At 47.5% G+C, this 22939-nt stretch overlaps 1 protein-coding gene across 1 annotated transcript in view; it reads left to right on the forward strand.

The window, feature by feature from the left end:
• The window catches only part of ANGPT1 (angiopoietin 1), a 544599-nt gene that overhangs the window by 438924 nt on the left and 82736 nt on the right, over window positions 1-22939 (forward strand). Inside the window, exon 7 of the mRNA XM_075352956.1 lies at window positions 7027-7193. Within this exon, the coding sequence (XP_075209071.1) occupies window positions 7027-7193 (167 nt within the window). The remainder of the gene's footprint in view (window positions 1-7026; window positions 7194-22939) is intronic.

The following is a 22939-nucleotide window of genomic DNA, read 5'->3' on the forward strand; positions in this document are numbered from 1 at the left end:
GGCAGGGAGGTTGGAGGTGACAAGTGAGTTGGCTCCAGGGGAGCGAAGTGTGTGGAAGCTGGGAGTTGGAGCTCCCAAAGGAAAACGCAGATTGGGTTGCAGACAGTGGTCTGGACCCGGAGGAGTCGGAGACCCAGTCGCGGAGATTGGGACTGGGTGCTGGCTTAGTTGAGGAGGACGATTGGCAGCTGTAGTCCAATAGCCGGTCTGGGGCCGAAAGCACGTCGGGGTACTGGACCCTAGGTCGGGGAGAAGCTTCAAGCAACCCAACAATTAACCTGCGGAGGACAGGGCCTTTATGGACTGTTCCCACGAAGCTCAGAGATCAGGGGCACTAGCGCAACGAGGGGCATAGGGCTCTCCAAGCAAAGCAGCCCATTGAAATCCCAAGCATGAGCTCCGTCCTGAGAGCAAGCTCCTCTTCTACCAATAGTAGGGAGCGGGGCCCGGACAGCGCCAAACTTACGGGCCACCTGAACACTTTCAAAATTCTGTGCACGGAGGCAGGTTACAGACCACCAGGCAGTGCTGTAGGGGACGGAACCTGGCTGAGCTCCCCAAGAGGGCAGCGGCACCCAGGGACTTGGTTTACTACATTGTCAGTGTTTGCTGCTTTCCTTCTGAGTGAGTACCTGATCACCCCTTGCCCCAGCTCCCCTGCGCTCCCCTGCAATCCATCCCACCATCCATGGTCCCAGGGCCTTTCCCTATCCGTGGATGGTAACGTCATTTGGCTGCCCCACTCCATCACCCCGGGTACTCCCAATGGCAGCGGGGGTACTCCCTATTACCACACACCACGGGTGGCGTCACAAACTATCTAAACTCCCCTGTAAGTAACCCCCCATTACGTTTCGGCATGACTCCAAACCTCCGGGTCTGGAGACCCTCGAGCTACAAGTAGTGACACCCAGATCTGAGTGGTTCAACCGCTGCTGGGGCTGAACTCGTCCGAGACATACACACGCGAGAAAACAAAATGGCGGAGTCTAATGCAATATTCACAGCAACTGAGAGCAGAGGAGTGATAAAATTCTTGTTTCTGCAAGGAAAGTCCACAAAGGATATTCATGGTGATATGTCGCAGACATTGGGGGATCAATGCTCTTCATATTTAACAGTTCACAGTTAAGAACTGGGTTGCCAAATTTAAAACGGGCCACTTCAGAACCAATGATGAAGAACGTCCTGGATGACCGAGAGTGGTTGTTGTTCCGGAGATCGACGATGTTGCGCACAAACTCATACTGGAGAATCCACGCATTTCAGCTAAAGCAATAGCAGACATCATGGGGATTTCCTATGAACGTCTTTGTGTCATTATTCATGAACATTTGGACATGAGGAAGCGATGAGTGGGTCCCCACATGTTAGATAAAAGATCAGAGAAGCATGCGAGTGAAAACTTCCCGGTCCACTTGTCAGCGTTTCCGGATTGATAAAAGCGTCCTGGATTGACTCGTCACTATGGATGAGACCTGAATTTATTTGTATGACCCTGAAAACAAGGAGCAGTAAAAAAAATGGAGGTACAGTGGTTCTCCTCATCCAAAAAAGTTCAGGGTGCAAAAAAATCAATTGCAGATGGACACTGCCCCATAGTTTTGAACTGGGTTGAGTGCAATCCAATGTTTTATCAGATTTCACTCGTCCGTGCAAAACGTACATGGAACCAAGCCCTTATTCTCATTCTGACTGTACTTCATTCTCTGACTTCACAGTTTGTTCCTTGTCTGTCCTGGTTCTAACCCAGCAACCAGAAACTGGACCATTTCTGCCAGCTTTCTATATTGGCCAACAGCTACCCCAATGACTCATCCAAGGTTCCCTGGATAAGTCTACATCCCTGATGGGAAAAAAAGGGTGAAGGCCAGGACTTCCCTCGGGCCTAACAGTCACAGTAGCTACTGCCTGTCCCTGAAAGCCCTATGTAATTAAAGCTGCCAGGTGATCACGGACAAAGCTCACATGAAAACCTTTGCGTTTCTTTACTGGGTGTTTTCAACCTGATCTAAAGAAACATCTTCGGCCAAAGCTGATGCAATAGATCTGGTATAGATCTGTATTAAAATGGTCAAACACTACTACCGACTTTGTTGCCCATAGCAACTAATAATTGTTTTAGTTTTCAAAGTGTGGTTGCTATAGAGAAGGCAAGTAATTCTGCCAGAGAGGTTTGATAAATGAGGCCTACTGGACTTAGGGGTACTTTTCACACTACGATATCGCAGCTGCGATGTCGGTGGGGTCAAATCGAAAGTGACGCACATCCGACGTCGCTGTCGATATCGGAGTGTGTAAATCGTTTTTGATACGATTAACGAGCACAAAAGCGTCGAAATCGTATCATCGGTGTAGCGTCGGTCATTTCCATAATTTCAGAAGGACCGATGTTACGATGTTGTTCCTCGTTCCTGCGGCAGCACACATCGCTGTGTGTGAAGCCGCAGGAGCGAGGAACATCTCCTACCTGCGTCCTGCGGCTCACGCCGGCTATGCGGAAGGAAGGAGGTGGGCGGGATGTTTACGTCCCGCTCATCTCTGCCCCTCCGCTTCTATTGGCTGCCTGCCGTGTGACGTCCCTGTGACGCCGCATGACCCGCCCCCTTAGTAAGGATGCGGTTCGCCGGCCAGAGTGACGTCGCAGGGCAGGTAAGTCCGTGTGAAGCTGCCGTAGTGATAATGTTCGCTACGGCAGCTATAACACAATTTCGTATGTGCGACGGGGGCGGGGACTATCGCGCTCGGCATCGCAAGCATCGGCTTGCGATATCGTAGTGTGCAAAGTACCCCTTAGATTACTAGAGCATAAGACATTGCACACCAAAGGTGGGATCCTAGGCCCCACATTGAGCATAACACCTGCATGTTTTCCCATGGACCGTGTGTTCCACATGTTGAAACGCCCGCGCCGGGCCTTGCAGGGCTCGCACGGTCACCAGGCCAGTGGTATTTGGGGTCAGGCTGTGAGTGGCCCGACCCGGCTTCCGTGACCCCCGGCGGGTTTCAAAAAAAGGAAAGTCCCAAAGTCAGTCCGGTGTTACAAGGGGGATGGAAGGAGGGTAACGGGGTTCCTGGGGAGCTTGCCATCGCTCTCCCCCAGGAAACGGTATGGGACAGGGACGGGGGATGCTAGCAGCGCCAACCGTGGTTTGCGGCCAGGTGTTAAGCCGCCGCTGCGCAGTCTCTCTCCGGGGCAGGTGTTATGGGCAGCCGGATGGAATCGCTCCCCACGGGTGGAGCGGGGTATCCCCAGGAGGTTTATGAGACCCAGGGCAACAGTCCTCAGGGACACTGGGGGCACAGGGCGGCGGCATTACTCACACCAGTCAAGGAGCGCGGTTCCAGTTGTTCTTTATTTAAAGTCCGTTCCACATCGCACCCGGGAGCTGGTCCTCGCCGCCTGTAGCCTTTGGTCGGTCCCAGGCAGGTAGGAGGAAGGGGGGTCTGGTGAGGTGTTCTGGGGGTCTCTCCCTTTCGTGTGCATTAGTGCCGTCCCCGTGGCATGGAGCATCTTGGGAACTTGCCACCTCTCTGTCTCTCTCATCCCGGTAGCGGACACCACCAACCACCACCGGGTACAGCTTTCTCCAGGGATCCCCAGTCCGCAGCTCCATTCCCTTCCTCTAGGTGTTATCAGCCCCGGTCTTGTGGTATCTCCTCAACAGGAGCTGTCCTATGGACGTCTGCACTCTCCTGCAGCCTCTGACGTTCTGCTAAACTTTCTGTGTTCTGCACTAAACTCACTCCTATTCAGGCCCCCCTCCCCTTGAGTTGTCATGGAAACCTGCATGTGTGCAGCCACCTGCTCATTAAGGAGACAGGATGAGTCATAGGCTCAAAACTACATGCTGCAAAAGCTATTAACTCCTTCCTGCCAGTGTGATGTGAGTGTGTGTGTGGACTTCACTCCTCCTGCCAGGGAAAAAATGGGGTAACATTTAATACCCTGTAATGACCCAGTTGCAGGGGCATTACACAAAGTACCCCTTAGATTACTAGAGCATAAGACATTGCACACCAAAGGTGGGATCCTAGGCCCCACATTGAGCATAACGCCTGCATGTTTTCCCATGGACCGTTTGTCCGTGTGTTCCACACGTAGACACGTTTGTTTTTCTCTGGCATCACGGGTGTCACATGGACTGCACGGATGTGCTCCATGTGACATCAGTGTGTCACGTACTGGAGAAAACCACGTTTCTGGGAAATAGCATGAATTTCTACACTCACCTTCTCTAACCCTGATGTCTCTGCCGCTGCTGTCACTTCCTTTACATAGTCACTACACCGAGGTCCGGAAGCAGCAGCAGCGGGGAGACGGCATGGCTGGAGACAGCAGAGCAGAAGATATCAGCACCATGGACAGCAGTTACCGGGAAAGGTGAGCATAAAGTTCCTGCTCTCCATTTGTTATCACGAATAGCACACAGAGAGCATTCATGTGCCAAAATCATACCACCAGTCAGAAATGTAGTAAAGTTCTTGTGATTAACTGTCTCTTATCTCATGTTCAGAGCATTGCAGGACTGTAGGTATCCATAGTTATGACCACTAGTAACTAACTAACTGTGACTATATGCATGGTCATAACTATGGATACTTAAGGTCCTGCAGTGCCCTGAATATGAGGTAAGAGACATGGCTATATCAGGAGAACTATTCTACATTTATAATTGGAGGTATTTGCTAATATTATTATTACACCTACTACATATTGGGATAGGATCTTGAAGATGGGAATACCCCTTTAAATTCTCACAGTGGTCAGGAGTTTTCATGAAACCACTCTTAAAATTACTTGAACTGTTAAAAGTAGTGGATTTTTTGCTCAATTAAATTGCAATGGTAAAAATGTGGAGTTTGCGCTAGTGGGAATATGGTCTAAAGGCCCCGTTACACGCAACGACATCGTTAATGAGATATCGTTGGGGCCACGGAATTCGTGACGCACATCCGGTCTCATTAGTGACGTTGCGTGTGACACCTACGAGCGACCGCTAACGATCAAAAATACTCACCTGATCGTTGACACGTCGTTCATTTCCCAAATATCGTTGCTGGTTCAGGACGCAGGTTGTTCGTTGTTCCTAATGCAGCACACATCGCTACGTGTGACACCCCAGAAACGACGAACAACAATGTACCTTCGTCCTCCGGCAATGAGGTGGGCGTGTCGTTAATGCGGCTGGTCTCTGCCCCTCCGCTTCTATTGGCGGGCCGCTGTGTGACGTCGCTGTGACAGAGCACGAACCTCCCCCTTAACCCCTTAACGACCCATGACGTACTGGTTACGTCATGGATCGTGTGCAGTTAATCCCCGCCCCCTGCCGTGGGCAGGCGGCGGCGATTCGCGCACATATCAGCTATTTTCAACAGCTGACATGTGTGCCTGCTAGTCGCGGGTGCAATCGCTTCCACCCGTGAATATTAACCCCTTACATCTCGCTGCCAAAATCTGGCAGCGAGATGTATATGCGCACCGCCATTATTCTAACTTACCCCGCCCCATCGGAAGTCACGTGACATGATCACGTGACTTCCGGTGGTTGCCATGGTAGCACAGGGTCATGTGATGACGCCTGTAGCTAACATGAGTCATTTACTCTCAGTGCCAGAATACAGCCGGCATTGAAAGTAAAGCAGCAAATCTGCAGTTCTCAGCTCTGTAGCTGTGATCAGCAGATATGACAGAGCGATCACATTGTTGATTCATATAGCCCCCTAGGGGGACTAGTAAAATAAAAAAAAAAGTTAAAAAAGTTTTAAAAAATTAAAAAAAATAAAAAAAACCTTAAAGTTCAAATCACCCCCCTTTCACCCCATTGAAAATTAAAGGTTTAAAAAAATAAAAAATATACACATATTTGGTATGCGTTCAGAAATGCCGATCTATCAAAATATAAAATCAATTAATCCAATCAGTAAACGGCGTAGCGGCAAAAAAAAATCGCAACGACAAAATTATGTTTTTTTTGTCGCCGCAAGTTTTGCGCAAAACGCAATAACAGGTGATGAAAACGTAGCATCTGCACAAAACTGCTACCATTAGAAACGTCAGCTCGAGACGCAAAAAATAAGCCATCACTGAGCCATAGATCCCAAACAATAAGAACGCTATGGGTTTTGGAAAATGGCGCAAAACGTGCGCCACTTTTATTGGACAGACTTCTGAATTTTTTTAACCCCTTAGATACAAGTAAACCTATACATGTTTGCTGTCTTCAAACTCGCGCCGACCTGAGGCATCACACCGACACATCTGCTTTACCATATAGTGAACACGGTGAATAAAATATCCCAAAAACTATTGCGCGATCACACTTTTTTTTGCAATTTTTCCGCATTTGGAATTTTTTTGCTGTTTTCCAGTACACTATATGGTAATACACTTATGGCTCCATTTAAAACTACAACACGTCCCGCAAAAAACAAGCCCTTATATGGCAAGATTGCCGAAAAAATAAAAAAGTTACGGTTCTTGGAAGAAGGGGAGGGAAAAACCCCGGAAAAACGCAAAAGGCTCGGGAGCTGAAGGAGTTAAAAAAGAGGTTGTTCATCGCCCACAGTGACGTCGCTAGGAAGGTAAGTACGTGAGACGCGTCCTAGCAATATTGTGCGCCATGGGCAGCGATTTGCCCGTGACGCACAAACGACGGGGGCGGGTGCTTTCACGAGCGACATCGCTAGTGATGTCGCTGCTTGTAGAGCAGCCTATGTCTGGCAAACATCAGGCAAGATAGAAAGATAGAAACTGGATGGATGGATGAATGGATGGATAAAAAAAATAGATAAATTGATAGAAAGTAAATAATTAAACATGGTTATGCTCAGAGATACAGTAGGAAGTGCAGCTCTGGAGCACAAAATGCTACTCTATATTTTATATTGTTAAAGGCTGATCTGTCCATCCAATGAGGAATATACATGTAAAATATAACTTATAATGACCTTGTAAAAAAAATCATTAAAATATTTTTGTGCTCAGAAGATAAATGTGTGTGTTTTCTCCCGCTTTCTCTCCAGGGGTTTGGCAGTCCATCTGGTGAATTTTGGCTGGGGAACGAGTTTATATTTGCAATTACCAGTCAAAGGCAGTACTCGCTGAGGATCGACTTAATGGACTGGGAAGGCAATCACGCACATTCACAGTATGACAGATTCCACATAGGAAATGAAAAGCAGAATTACAGGTAAGAAACGTGATGGTGCGACCAAGTTATATATCAATCCACAAGACTGCTCAGAGTGCTCACAAAATGACTCCAATAAAATAAGAAGCCTCGGGAGGAATGAGACATGCGGGGTAGAAATTCATTAAATGTACATGACATAATTCACAGAATAAAGCGAATGTATGGCAGCAAAGAGAGCGCGGAGCGGGGGGACATATATATGTCATAGATGTATATGTAATTTCATGCGCTTACACAGCGTTTAGCACTGCAGCGCAAGCGCATGCATCCTGCATCCCCAGCACAGTCTATGAAGATTGTGCATAATCCGTGCGCACGTTGCTTTTTTGAACGCAGCGATTTGAGTGTCAAACATTTGACAAAATCTCTGCGTTTAAAAATGCAGCATGTCAATTATTCCGTGCGCTATGGACGCTGCTCCACTCTGTCTATGGGAGAGGCAGCATCCCGAGCGCATGAAATCGGCATTTTTTCTGCAGAAAAACTATATCCATGACGCAGTGTTTCTGCAGCGATTTGAATCGCACAAGAGCTGTCAAATTGCTGCAGAAATTTCTGCAGTGACACGACACAACATGCGAACAAGTCCTTAGAGATATTCTGCTTTCTTGTCTCTTTGTATCACATATTCAGAAGCATTACCGTGGCAATATTATACAGCAGCACTGAGCAGTGTGATTGTGAATCCAGCTCCATGGTGAGATAAACAATTATTAGTAAAGAGCGAGCAGTAAAATGATCAAGTGCTCTGTACTCGAATCAAGCAGGTCAGACAGTCAAGTGTGCTCGACTTACGTACCGAGCATAATGGAAGTCAATGGAAACTCAAGCATTTTTCAGGAGGAGGGAGAGAAAAAGAGACAAGAGACAGAGAACGGACGGGATGAAGGTGAGAGAGAGAGAGATCAGGTGGGGAGAGAGAGAGAGAAAAAGAGAGAGACTGGGCAGGGAGATAGAGAGACAAGGTGGAGAAAGAGAAAGAGAGAGACAGGGCAGGAAAATAGAGAGACCAGGTGGAGAAAGAGAAAGAGAGACTGGGCAGGAAAATAGAGAAACCAGGTAGAGAAAGAGAGAGAGAAAACGAGAGAGACTGGGCAGGGAGATAGAGAGACAAGGTGGAAAAAGAGAAAGAGAGAGACTGGGCAGGAAAATAGAGAAACCAGGTGGAGAAAGAGAGAGAGAAAAAGAGAGAGACTGGGCAGGGAGATAGAGACCAGGTGGTGAAAGAGAGAGAGAAAAAGAGAGAGACTGGGCAGAGAGATAGAGAAACCAGGTGGGGAAAGAGAGAGAAAAAGAGAGAGACTGGGCAGAGAGATAGAGAGACCAGGTGGGGAAAGAGAAAGAGAGAGACTGGGCAGGGAGATAGAGAAACCAGGTGGGGAAAGAGAAAGAGAGAGACTGGGCAGGAAAATAGAGAAACCAGGTGGAGAAAGAGAGAGAGAAAAAGAGAGAGACTGGGCAGGGAGATAGAGAAACCAGGTGGGGAAAGAAAGATAGAGACTGGACAGGGAGTGAGAGAAAGACTGGGTGAAGAGAAGGAGAGATAGAGACCGGACGGGTAGAGAGAGACCAGGTGAGGAGAGAGAGCGAAAGAGAGAAATTGTGTTGGGAGACAGAGAAAGAGAGAGACCAGGTATGTAGAGAGAGAGAGCGAAATAGAGAGACTGCGGGGAGAGAGAAAGAGAGAGAGAAAGAGAGAGAGATATAGAGACCAGGCGGTAAGAGAGTTAGAGAGAAACAGAAATCGAGCAGGGCGGGCAAGAGAGAGAGACAGCCCAAGCGGGGAGAAGGGGAGAGAAAGACCGGGGCAGGAAGAGAGAGACAAGGTGGGAAGAGAGAGAGATAGAGAATATGAGGGGAGGCAGAGCAGGTGAGTGACCAGGCGGGGAGAGAAAGATGGAGACAGACCAGACGGGGAGTCGAGTTTATCGATCACTCACAAGTTACTAAATCAAGCACTAAGGGTTTTGATCACCCTGGTGCTTGATCGAGTATCGAGCAGTGCCAAGCATGCTCGCTTAGCACTAACAATTTCTAGAGCGCACCATTTATGTGTCGCTGCCCCATCACTTTGTTGTCTCCCTGAATAGATTTCAATTGACAGCTGTAATCTGATCCCTCAGTGTGGCGGCAAGCTCATTTGATGTCATAACATACTTCATGACATCATAATAACTCATGGCATGGTCAACAATGAAAATGCCAAGCTGGCAGAACAAGATGGATTTTTGCACTTTTTTCAGATTGAATGAGTCCATACAGGGAAAATATCTCGGGGTGCCTTATAAGAAGCAGACTTCTCTTATAAGATAATGTATATTATAGAGTGTCTTATGTTGTTGTTTTGAAGGACAGCATTCATTTTGCCATACAATGTACTGAAAAATGGGGACATTTTTTTTTCCAAATGTGATATAATACAAAAAACACAATTCGTCAATTTTGTTTTATTTTTATTTTTACGGCATTCATTGGGCACTAAAAATGACCTAAATACAGGATTGCTTACGTCAGTGCAATTATGGTGATAAAAAAATTTCATAGATTTTTTTTATTTATTAAAAAAAACAATGAAAAAAATCTGAATTTTGCAAAATAATGTTGGCTTTTGTGTTGCTTTTTTCCAAGTGATGGAGCTGAGTGAGTGTGTGGCGCCCTGGACAAGCCAGGAAGTCACAGGTACTGCAACAACACACCCCACACCCCGGTTAGGCACACCAGTCAAACACAAATCCTTGTTGCCTCCCTCCAGGGGCTGATGTCCACACCAGGTGGGGTGAAGCCAGGCGGTTGGCCCCACCCCCTGAGGAGTTCACAGTCCTGGAGGCGGAAAAGGAAGTCAGAGTAGTTTTAGAAGAGTGAGGAAGTGGTAGCAGAGGAGCAGTCTGACCGTGTCCGGGTACGTGGCCCGGGCACATACAGCAAGGTTGGCAGACGATGGTGGCCGTCTGCAGGAGAGGCCGATCAACGCGGAACCGTAGGACTGGGGACGGGCGGTGGCCCGCCGGTACCGAACCGGGGAGCGAAGAGAAGCCAGCACCATTCGGCAGGGCCTATGGACCCCAACCAGGCTTGGAGTCGCCGTTAAACCGGTCAAATCCGTTAGCGACGGGAACCTCCGGGGTTTCCCAGCAGCAACGACCCGATTGAAGGCAACCGTCCAAACCGTGAAGGGAAATACAGTCACCGTCAAGGCTACAATTCCCAGGGCCAGAGCTTGTGGGCAAAAGGAGCTCCTCCGGCGCCTATCAAAGCTGGGGAGCGGGTTACCGGTGGGAAGCCATCGGGGCCGAAAACACACTACAGGTGCAGGGAAAGGCAGTCACCGCCAACCTACCGGGAGTGACCACTGCAGCCGGCTGCGGGACCCGTCCATCCAGCCGTTTGTTTCGCCAGAGACTCCGTGTACGTTACTGGCTGAGTGAGTACCACCGTGCTGCCCCCGCGACCCTGCACCTCACCAAACCCTGCCATCCACATTCCAGTCACCTCACCAGGCCCCGGGACCACCCAAAACCCCCTACCCACGGAGGGGAGAGAAACATCTTGGCTGCTCCCTGTCATCGCTCCCGTGATCCCCGTCCAGAGCAGCGGTGGTGTCCCAACCTCACCAGAAACCGTGGGTGGCGTCACAAACCGACTTCCCCAACCCCAAAAACTATCCCCTTTCACTCACGGGCGAGGAGCGCCGCTCGAGTCCCCGGATCCGGCCCACCGCTTGAGCCACCAAGCAGCGAGCAGCAAGCAGTAGGCTGCAGCAGCGCCGGACCCGAGCGCCAGCGAGAGCGCAGCGGCGGCGGCCTCCTCCCCGCCCGCGACAACTTGGCGTCACGAACAGGATCTTACCGTTCTACCGCCTGGTAGAAGTGCGCCTTGTGTCCCGCCGGAGGTGTCCGGCCGAAAAATCTCAAAATCCGCCATCTTGGGCGCGAAAAGTTCGCCACTCGAGCGTCTTCCCGAGCAGTGGAGGCGCGAAAGCTGAAGCTCCGCCCCTGAAGAGGAGGTGCTGAGAAGAAACCAAGGGGGGCGGATGGCGTCCGGCCGCATGTAGACCGCGGTTATAAAAGCAGGGACGCCAGGACTCTGCGGCCATCTTTGGTTCCTAGAAGAGGCCGCTGCAATGATGCATAGTCCGTCCGGCAACACCGTCGTCCCCGCGCCCGCGCCTGGTACCGCGGCGTGGGTGGAAGTCCGGACCGTCCAGCTAAGCAGCCGTCTGCAGGTCCGTGTGCAGCTCCTCCTGGAGGAGTGGGAGGTCGACATGGCGGACATGGTGGCGGCTATACGGAGACGCGAGGTGGAGGAAGATTTGGAGGAGCGGGTAAGCGACCCACGCCCCTGTAGTCCGAAGGGATCGGCCGCTGCGGCTGAGGGGCCCGGCCTGCGCCCGCTCACCCTACTGCTTCCCCCGCTACCTGTGTTAGTTGCTACCGCCCTGCCACTAGGCCCGCTACTTGAACAACCGGTAGCGGTACCCTGCCCGTCCGCCCAAGCGGACCGACCAGCAGCTGAAGCCCGTAACCGTCCTGAACCGCTTCCCTGGAAGCTGCCGAAGATCGAGCCCGTCAGTGGAGATGTACCGGAGGCACATGCAGTGACCGTGCCTGGTCCCGTACCGACTCCGGCAGCCCGTCCTGTGCAGGAGGAGGTGGAGGTTAAGCGGGAGAGGAACCCTGTACCCATCCCCCACGCCTCGGCTGAGGCTGCGCCGGGTCGTTGCTGTGAGGCAGCACCCCAGGCCATGACACCGCGGGATCTTCCACAGAGGGCGCCAGTGATGGGCAGCGTGGTGGAAGTCTCGCGGGGCCCGACCCGCGCGCAGAGGCAAGCAGTAGCCCCTTACTGGGAAAGGGAACCGACCCCGCTGGGCCGAGAAATTGCGGAGAGGGAAAAGCTGAAAGCTGAACTGATCGCCCGCACCATCAGAGAAAAAGAGAGCCTCCGCAGAGCCACCTTCCGAGTACGGGTCCCGATCCACGAGGGGCAAGTAAGAAAATTTGATGTCCGTCGGGGATATGGGTTCATCTATGAGCCGGGCCTGGAAGCCGAAGTTTTTGTAGCCCGCCGGGACGTTAATGCCCACTTACCAGAGGACCATCCGGGCCGTAACCTGCTCCCAGGGAATTTGGTCCAGTACACGCGGCATTGCGGAGAGAGGGGCTGGTTTGCCTTGGACGCCAAACTGAGGGGCGGTCAGGAGGCCCAAGCACCGGCCCAGCCTCCTCCTCCGGCCGCTGTGGTGGACCTGCAGTAAGTCAGCGGTCGCTCCGCTGTGCAAGTTGTCCCCATTGGGACCACCAGTACCGTTAAATGAATGAATGAACGAATCAACTGAAGTTCACCTGATTAGCAACCATGATTAAACCGGCCGTTGCCGGCAAGTTGTCCCTGAAGGGACCCTTTGCACCGTTGGCATAAGGAACTACTTACGGACACGCCCGAGAACTTGGAGGGCAACCACAAACTTGTGGCATGTAAATAATTTCTGGCCTTTATTCCGTGGCCACCTCTGGAGAGGCTGTTTTGGAGGATGGGCCTGGAGGAAAGGGATGGCCCAGGCCCGCCACTAACGTAACCGGTGGCGATCCTCCGGGGGTCAGGGTTTCCCCATGAACGTGGGTCCCCTGAAAGAGACCGTACCCGCTCGGGCAGCCTGGTGATGGACTGGGGCAAGGGGTGCTGCCCACTTCTTAGGGGCAGCATCAGGGCCAGGTTGTTTGGGTGGGAGAGAGCGGAAGCCGTATGTTTTAATAAAAATGACTACCGTTAGCAACATTTAAGAACCGTGCCTCCCGTAAGGGAAGATTGATAAAAATGCTTATGTTTGATGTTTTACCTGTTTCTACCTCTTTTTACAGTTACAAAATAAAACCAGTGATGGACAGGCAGCCCGCGGACGGTCTGCATTTAACCAAGGGGGAATGTGGCGCCCTGGACAAGCCAGGAAGTCACAGGTACTGCAACAACACACCCCACACCCCGGTTAGGCACACCAGTCACACACAAATCCTTGTTGCCTCCCTCCAGGGGCTGATGTCCACACCAGGTGGGGTGGAGCCAGGCGGTTGGCCCCACCCACTGAGGAGTTCACAGTCCTGGAGGCGGAAAAGGAAGTCAGAGTAGTTTTAGAAGAGTGAGGAAGTGGTAGCAGGGGAGCAGTCTGACCGTGTCCGGGGACGTGGCCCGGGCACATACAGCAAGGTTGGCAGATGGTGGTGGCCGTCTGCAGGAGTGGCCTATCGACGCGGAACCGTAGCGCCGAGGCTGGGCGATGGCCCACCGATACCGAACCGGGGAGCAAAGAGAATCCAACACAAACCGGCAGGGCCTGCGGACCCCGACCAGGCTGGGAGTCGCCGTTAAACTGGTCAAATCCATTAGCGACGGGAACCTCTGGGGTTTCCTAGCGACCAAGACCCGATTGAAGGCAACCGTCCAAACCATGAAGGGAAATACAGTTACCGCCAAGGCTACAATTCCCAGGGCCAGAGCCTGCGGGCAAAAGGAGCTCCTCCGGCGCCTATCAAAGCTGGGGAGCGGGTTACCGGTGGGAAGCCATCGGGGCCGAAAACACACTACAGGTGCAGGGAAAGGCAGTCACCGCCAACCTACCGGGAATGACCACTGCAGCCGGCTGCGGGACCCTTCCATCCAGCTGTTTGTTTCACCAGAGACTCCGTGTACGTTACTGGCTGAGTGAGTACCACTGTGCCGTCGGGCACCGCGCTGCCCCCGCGACCCTGCACCTCACCAAACCCTGCCATCCACATTCCAGTCACCACACCGGCCCCCGGGACCACCCAAAACCCCCTACCCACGGAGGGGAGAGAAACATCTTGGCTGCTCCCTGTCATCGCTCCCGTGATCCCCGTCCAGAGCAGCGGTGGCGTCCCAACCTCACCACAAACCGTGGGTGGCGTCACGAACCGACTTCCCCAACCCCAAAAACTATCCCCTTTCACTCACGGGCGAGGAGTGCCGCTCGAGTCCCCGGATCCGGCCCACCGCTCGAGCCACCGAGCAGCGAGCAGCAAGCAGTAGGCTGCAGCAGCGCTGGACCCGAGCGCCAGCGAGAGCGCAGCGGCGGCGGCCTCCTCCCCGCCCGCGACACGTGCATAGGGAGCTGACTTTATTACTGATTCCAATGAGGGGGTATACAAGACTTCTTCATCACTTTTTTTTTTAGAAAGATAAGGCGAACCCCCCCCACTTCTGGATTTTCTTTTGTTTTCTCTTTCTGGTGAACCATACAGGTTAACTAATGCAATATATTGATGCATCAAACTTTTACGGATACATCAATACGTAACATGTTTTTTGTTTTCCTCTCCACTTTTAAGTTTTTCTTTATTTTTTATTTTTTTTTAAAATATAGGAAAGATCATGGTCTCTTATGCACCTCAAGAATGTGTGTGCACTCATTTTCATCCCCTCCATATAAATGGCACTTGCAGCATCTAAATTGTTAACCGCAGCAGCCAAAACTCTATTCAGCTGCATCTGTGGTTGTAAGACAGGAGGGCTGTGTAATATCTGCCGAGTATGGATAGACTTAAGCTCCTAAGCCCCCAGCACACTTGCGGACCCCGGGCCGGGATGTTTATTTATATGCTGATGCAGTAAGGGGTTAAGGTTAATCATCAGCAGTTTTTGGATGATTTGTCTCTTTAGAGAGAGGTGAAAAGCCCGCTCACGTCCTTGGTGGTTCCCCGACCAGGGGTCTCTTGTCTTACTACTCTACGAGCCTCTTCATAGTGTCAGACATGACTACATCAATTGCTGCTTAATAGGCCCAAGCCGTCAAGTTTCCCCCCTCTTTATTTAACATTCCCTTTACTTATCTGATCCTAAGCCCTTTCATCGAGGTATCAAGTAACAGTCACTTGAAAACCAATAAGCCATTTCCCTCATGACGGGTTTACACCTCCCCTTTAATAATGTCGACTTTAAAGACAATTTATTCTTCACCCTATTCTCATACATAATGGCTTTCCCTTGTGAAAAGGTTACTATAGGGACCCAAATCTCCTGCCATCTATGAAGGAGCAATTTTTTTTCTCATGCCCAAAGCCCTAATGGCTTCTAAAATGATGGTTTTAAGAAATTCATGGCACGTCAGGAACCTGGATGTGAATTTCTAAATATCTGCCTCTTTGAACGGGATTTCTTTTTTCTCGCTGGTTACTAAGAAACTGCTGTAAAGAATCTTTGGGGGCTATCGGTGCAAACAAGATGGTTGAAAAGCTGACAATCTTGTGAGCATGGTGGAGCTGGGTTCATGGCTTATGTCAAGCTGCTGTCTATTAAACATGTGCAATATGGAGCTGCGCCCTGCACATAGATTATTAAATTATAGGAAGAAAACTTAGACATGTATGTTTATGTCCGTTAAGCCCCTATTTAACTCTCTTCTTTCTCCGGGTTTCTGTACAGTGGGGGTCAGTAGCTCAGAGTCATTTTCCATTTCCAATGATTTAATCTGTCTCCTGTAGAGTGTAAGCTCTTATGGTCAGTGGGGTCCTCTCTCTCTCTCCTGTAGAGTATGTACTATTATGGTCATTGGCGTCCTCTCTCTCCTGTAGAGTTTAACCTCTTTTTGTCAGTGATGTCCTCTCTCTCCTGTAGAGTGTAAGCTCTTATGGGCAGTTAGGTCCTCTCTCTCCTGTAGAGTGTAAGCTCTTACGGTCAGTGGGGTTCTCTCTCGCCTGTAGAGTGTAAGCTCTTATGGTCAGCAGGGTCCTCTATCTCTCCTGTAGAATGTAAGTTGTTATGGTATGGTCAGCGGGGTCCTCTCCTATACAGTGTAATCTCTTATGGTCAGCGAGGTCCTCCCTCTCCTACAGAGTGTAAGCTCTTATGTTCAGTGAGGTCCTCTCTCTCCTGTAGAGGGTAAGCTCATATGATCAGTGGGGCCCTCTCTTTCTCCTGTAGAGTGTAAGCTCTAATGGTCAGTGGGGTCCTCTCTGTCTCCTGTGTCGTGTAAGCTCTTATGGTCAGTGGGGTCCTCGCTCTCTCTCCTGTACAGTGTAAGCTCTTATGGTCAGTGGGGTCCTCTCTCCTGTAGAGTGTAAGCTCTTATGGTTTTTGGGGTCCTCTCTCTCTCTCTTCTGCAGAGTGTAAGCTCTTATGGTCAGCTATGTTCTCTCACTCCTGTAGAGTGTAAGCTCTTATGGTCAGCGATGTTCTCTCACTCCTGTAGAGTGTAAGCTCTTATGGTCAGCTATGTTCTCTCACTCCTGTAGAGTGTAAGCTCTTATGGTCAGCGATGTTCTCTCACTCCTGTAGAGTGTAAGCTCTTATGGTCAGCTATGTTCTCTCACTCCTGTAGAGTGTAAGCTCTTATGGTCAGCTATGTTCTCTCACTCCTGTAGAGTGTAAGCTCTTATGGTCAGCGATGTTCTCTCACTCCTGTAGAGTGTAAGCTCTTATGGTCAGCGATGTTCTCTCACTCCTGTAGAGTGTAAGCTCTTATGGTCAGCGATGTTCTCTCACTCCTGTAGAGTGTAAGCTCTTATGGTCAGCGATGTTCTCTCACTCCTGTAGAGTGTAAGCTCTTATGGTCAGTGGGATCCTCTCCTGTGTGGTGTAAGCTCTTATGGTCAGTGGGGTTCTTTCTCTCCTCTTCCCCATGTGTATTTTCTGAACAGTTACAAGCTTTCCAGTAAAGAGATTCATCCAAATTTTATCACTACAAATCAAAATTTTAAGGAATATTCGACAAAGTCGGCAAATTAGAATTTAAAAGATCCACTCATCTCTACTGTCTAGATATTTAGGAAATGCTAATGCAGTGCTTGTCATCCTCATATATTAAGATATTTGTTTCAGCACTGTGTTGTGGGTCTTATCTAAAAGCCAAAGAACATCTACAATGTATTGACACAGATGTATTGGCATCTACGGTATATAAATACCAGTTGTACATGTATGTGCCAACCACTCTTCTGGGCCTCTTCTATGGTTCCAGTCCATTGATGCCAGTAGACAGAGTGTTTATTCTGGAGCCGTTTCCTCAATATTTGTATTATTTTTACATAGAAGTATTTGTTTTAATGTTTAATGGGCATAAACTCAAAAGACTAAAGTTTGGATAAACAATTTCCTCCAACTTATCACAATAAACCCCTCGTATAACGTCTTTGCTGAAGGTTACGAAGTTGACCCGAAAAATGTTTTTTTATGAACTCACGCTGTTTGTTACAACGCCGTTTTCCTGTTATTAGGATTTATTCTCTGTGATTTTCCATTAGTTATTACAAAAATCTCAGGATTAAAAATGAAGTATTTGTTTTAAGGCCAAGTGAAGCATTATGAGACTTGGGTTCTGATCAAGCTCGGAAATATGTTCTACGTTTGTTAGATCTGATATATTGTTACACTGTAGTGTTGCGTGCATGGGGCAGCTCCATGTGTAATATTATAGTATCATCATCCAACATGGGCACTTTCCACTGAAAATCTTAGGGCCACTCTTAAAGTAAACTCTTGGTAGAACATAAACACGTCACAGTGCTACTTCCTAATACTTCTCATGACATTCTGATAGGGAAATTAGATGGCAAGCCCCAATGGAGGACAATGATAATAATGTGAGCAAAATACACTCCTTCTATGCCTCTTGAACTCCAAATTGATAAGATTTGTTTTACGAGCACTGGGGAAATCATTACAGCACACACGCTTTGTGGTGCACTGAAAGTTTCTGCTTTATAATGTGATGCCCTGGCCTATCAGGTCGTCACAGGGTATTGTGCAATCTGCCCTTCTGCACAGTATCCACCCTCCTTGGTTACGGGTCCTGGTCCTTTGGTGTTGCTAACATCTTAGCCAGTCAAAATCCTAGGAACACTTTACACCACACCCACCAGACACACCATTGGGGTCCTGAAGGGAATAGGGGCGCCAATATGGGGGGGTTGGTAGGGGAAGTGACAAGGTGGAAAAGGAGTAAGGGAGTTGTGTGGTGACTCTCAAGAGGAGAGGTTATAGGTTAGGAGCTGGGCTCCTTGAAGACTAGGTGGCAGACGTTGGTCTGGACCTGGTAGGAGCTGGAACCAGGGTCACATGGGATCGTGACTAGGAGCACGGATTGCTGAGGAGGGCAGCCGGCAGCCTTGAGCCATCTCTGGGCAGGGGCCATGGCACGACGGGGTACGCGGACCCTAGGCTGGGAAGTAGCTTCAAGCGTCCTGATAATTTACCCGATGGGGGTGAAGTCTTCAAGATTCATCCCTCACCCGCTCCAAAATCGGGGTACTAGCACACCAATGGGATAGGACTTTCCCTGACACAGCCCACAGAAATCCTGAGCGTGAACCCTGAGAGCAAGCTCACTGCGTTAGCTATACGGATGAGCGGGACCCGACAAGGTCCACACTAAAGGGTCCAAACAGTGAACAAGGTGCCACGGAAAAGGCCATAGGCTAACAAGCAACACCAAGGGCACGGACCCATGCGTGCTCCTTCCTTGCTGCAGCGGTGCTCAGAATTCTGGTTTACAAGCTGTCGGTGTTAGTATTCTTGGACTAAGTGAGTACGCAGAAACCCTTCCTTTTTCCATTGCTACCCCACGCCAGCACCAACACCAGGCCCCGGGGCAAAACCCAGTACCCACGGAGGGGTTAAACATTTGGCTGCTGTACTATCGCCACCGGGCTCCCTCTCTCCCAAAACAGCAGTGGTGGTATCCCACCTTACCAAGTACCGTGGGTGGCGTCAGAAACTTCTAACTCCCCTGTACATACTCCCCTTTTCAAACTTGAGTGTCCGCACGAACCCCCGGGTCCGGAGACCTCTCAAGCCACCGCAGTTCCGGATCTGAGCGGCTGGGCTGCTGACACGGGGGCGGTACAATTACACCATATGACCAATTTATATAGTACCTCAAACAAAGAAATAACTCCTCTGAACTATGCACCATCAAGAGCAATAGGGGTATCAATAGAAATGTGAAACTTCCTCGCCCATCAGTGCTAGCTGAACCCTTTGACAGCATTCAGTTATAAGGCTATGTGACCACAGGGAAAGTTTCCTGTGGATATATCCGCAGGAGCTCCCAGAAAACCGCAGCACAACTTTGTCTGTTTTGTGCGGCAGATGTATTGCGGAATGTCCTGCGGATATGCTGCGGTCATTCCGCATTGAGGATACAGTACCATGGCTTGGGCACTGCATCCTCCATGCAGAACAAGTGCTGAGTGATCGGGAGTTCATACTTACCTCCATCACGCAACACTTCACTTTCCGGCTGTGTCTGTCTGCACTTTGCAGGAGAAGGTGGGCAGGCCTGAACTAGCTCCGGCTGTCACAAGACCAGAGCTTGTGCAGGCCCCACCCACCTCCTGCTGCCTGCTCCTGGCTCCACCGCGCTCCTCTGCACTGGAGGAAGTGACTCCGGTGTCTGCTATTAAGGCAGGTAAGTATAGGATCGCGCGAAAAAATCCGCAAGAATAATTGACATGCTGCAGATTTTTCCACAGGGAAATGCGCATTATTACCGCAGCGGAAAAAAACACATCATGGGCACAGCACTCCAATAATGCCATAGAAATGGCTGGGGACTCGCTGCACTGCGGATTTTTGAGAAATCCGCGGAATTTCCACGAAAAAATCTCGGCAAATTCCTCAAATTTTCCGCAGCGTGGGCACATAGCCTAAGACAAGATTTTTTTTAAGAACAAAATCGATTCTATTTTCTCCCAATAATAACATACAGCATTGTGAATATGATAGGCTGTATGTAAGCAAGTATAATAAATAAGCAATAATCCCACCAATTATTTCTTGTAGACACCTGCAAGCTCACAATACAATTGCCACTCCTTTTTTGCCACCTAATTTGAAATAGCATAGCACATGTAGGGACAGTGACCCTGATTCCAGTACGTAGATTTGATAAAATCAATCTTTTATTAGAAGGAGATTATCACCATGGGACAAGTAAACCTGCTACCATGTAGTCTATCTTCATAGACTCTGCATAACAACCCCCCACCACTGATTGTCCACTTTCTGTGTACACTCCGCATACTCAAAGAGAAGTCAATCAGTAGTGTGAGATGAGTTGTACAGAGTTAAACTGCTAGATCTGCAGAAAATGAAATGAGGATTTTATCAAAATGACAGCAAACAGCCCAGTAAGTGACACATTGCTAGAATCAGGGTCTCTGTCTCTACATTATGCTCCTTACAAAATGAGTAGCAAAATGATGATGACAGATTCCTTTTTAAGGGGTTGACCTGTGAAAATAAGTCCACAAGTGGGAGCCTCCACCAATTTGCAGAGCAGGGCACTTTTATCCTAGGGGCAGTATGCGTGCCCATTCTCAGCTCCTTTCCCTACTGGGCTGCTGAGCACTGCATTTGGCTTTTTCCAGCAGCTTTACATACATCATCATCACTGTCCCCATCGGGGCTCACAATCTAAATTCTCTATCTGTATGTCTTTGAAATGTGGGAGGAAACCGGAGAACCCGGAGGAAACCCATACTAATACTGGGAGAACATAGAAACTCCTTGCAGATGTTGTCCTTGGTGGGATTTGAACCCAGGACCCCAGCACTGTACGATTGCAATGCTAACCACTGAGCCCCCGTGCTGCCCAGGATATTAGTAGTTGAGTACAGTGCTCACGCTACTCTGGCATTCCCATTGACAAATTAATGGAGCAGCATCAGAAATGCGCAACCTTCATTCCATTAATTGTCAGATAAAGTGAGGAAGAACAGGGATCGAGACTTCTGTTCTGAATGAATGATGGAACCGCCAGTAGTAAGACATTTATCACCACTCCTATGGATGAATCCTAGATTTGTTTTGGGTAAGTCCCTTTTATGTAGGCGCCCCCCTTCAATACTTAATTTCCTTTATTTTGCCAGATATATCCATGAACATTGGTCTACGTCATAATGAAACTGAATTGGAGCTCGTTCAGACGACCGTATAAATCGGGCGAGTGCCGTCTGATTTCTTATCGGAAAGCACACTGTCCCATGTTAGTCAATGGAGCAGGGCAGATGGCTGATTTTTTTACACTGACAGATCATGCTGCGATTTTACTCTGAAATTGGAAGAGAGTCGCCCATTCAAGTCTATGGGTGCGAGGAAGAAAATCAGATATCACAGTATAGCATTGATTCTAATGGATATGTTGCAATTCTATAGAATAGGAAACTGTAAATGATTAATAACTGCTACTGTAAAAAATGGATGATACACGGGTGACAAGTGATAAAAATATTGTGCCACTTTTATGGATAAAAATAGGACCAATTTTTTTTATCGTGTGACCCTCGCCCTATTGACACATTTTGGTAGGATCATATCTCAGCACACACAACACAGGGCATATCAGTGCCCGCTGGCTAACTATTGTAATTAGCAGCTAAAGGGCAAAATGTGGGCTAAATACGCAGCAAATATGTTTAAAGTGTCTGATGATTGCTAAATAATAAGATTTGTATATACCAAAAGTCATGCGGTGAAATAAAGGGTTCATCCTTAAGAATCTGGCAGCAGAGTCAGAACTTGGCTCGGGAATGGCTGGTAATCAGCATTTCACTAAATGATTCACAAGTGTTGCCAAGGAACCCAAAATATGTGTAGACTGTTTACTTATTATTTGTGGCACATAATTCTTCTAAACGCATGAATTAGCATTGTGTAAACCCAAGAAGTTCCTACAAATGTGGAGCTAAACCAAGCACGATAATAATAATAATAATAATAATAATAATAATAATAATAATAATGATAATAATTCGGAAGAATTACTCATAAAAAAATAACAATAGTAGTAATTTGGAAGAATCACTCATAAAAAATAAAATAATAATAATAGTAACTTGGAAGAATAACTCAAATAAAAAAAAATTATTATTATTAATAATAATAATAACAATAATAACAATAATAATAATAATAATAATAATTTGGAAGAATCACTCATAAAAAAATAATAACAATAGTAGTAATTTGGAACAATCACTCATAAAAAAATAAAATAATAATAATAATAGTAATTTGGAAGAATAACTCAAATAAAAAAAAATATTAATAATAATAATAATAATTTTGAAGGATCACTCATAAATAATAAAATAAACGATTATTATTATTATTATTATTATTAAAAAATGTAGAAGAATCACACATAAATAATAAAATAAATTATGAATAATAATAATAATAATAATAATTTGGAAGAATCACTCATAAATAATAAAATAATAATAATTATCATTATTATTATTATTATTATTATTATTATTATTATTATTATTATTATTATTAATAATAATAATAATAATAATAATAGTAATAATAATAATTTGGATCAATCACTCATAAACAATAAAAATACTACTACTACTACTACTACTACTAATAATAATAATAATGTAGAAGAATCACACATAAATAATACAATAAATTAGTAATAATACTAATAATACTAATAATAATTTGGAAGAATCACTCAAACAATAAAAATAATAATGCTACTACTACTACTACTACTACTACTACTAATAACAACAATAATAATAATAATAATAATAATAATAATAATAATAATAATAATAATTTGGAAGAATCACTCATAAATAATAAAATAATAATTATTATTATTATTATTATTATTATTATTAGTATTATTAGTATTATTATTATTATTATTATTAATAATAATAATACTAATAATAATAATAATAATTTGGATCAATCACTCATAAACAATAAAAATA

This window comes from Anomaloglossus baeobatrachus, chromosome 6, assembly GCF_048569485.1.
Source record: "Anomaloglossus baeobatrachus isolate aAnoBae1 chromosome 6, aAnoBae1.hap1, whole genome shotgun sequence".
NCBI classification, from domain to species: domain Eukaryota; kingdom Metazoa; phylum Chordata; class Amphibia; order Anura; family Aromobatidae; genus Anomaloglossus; species Anomaloglossus baeobatrachus.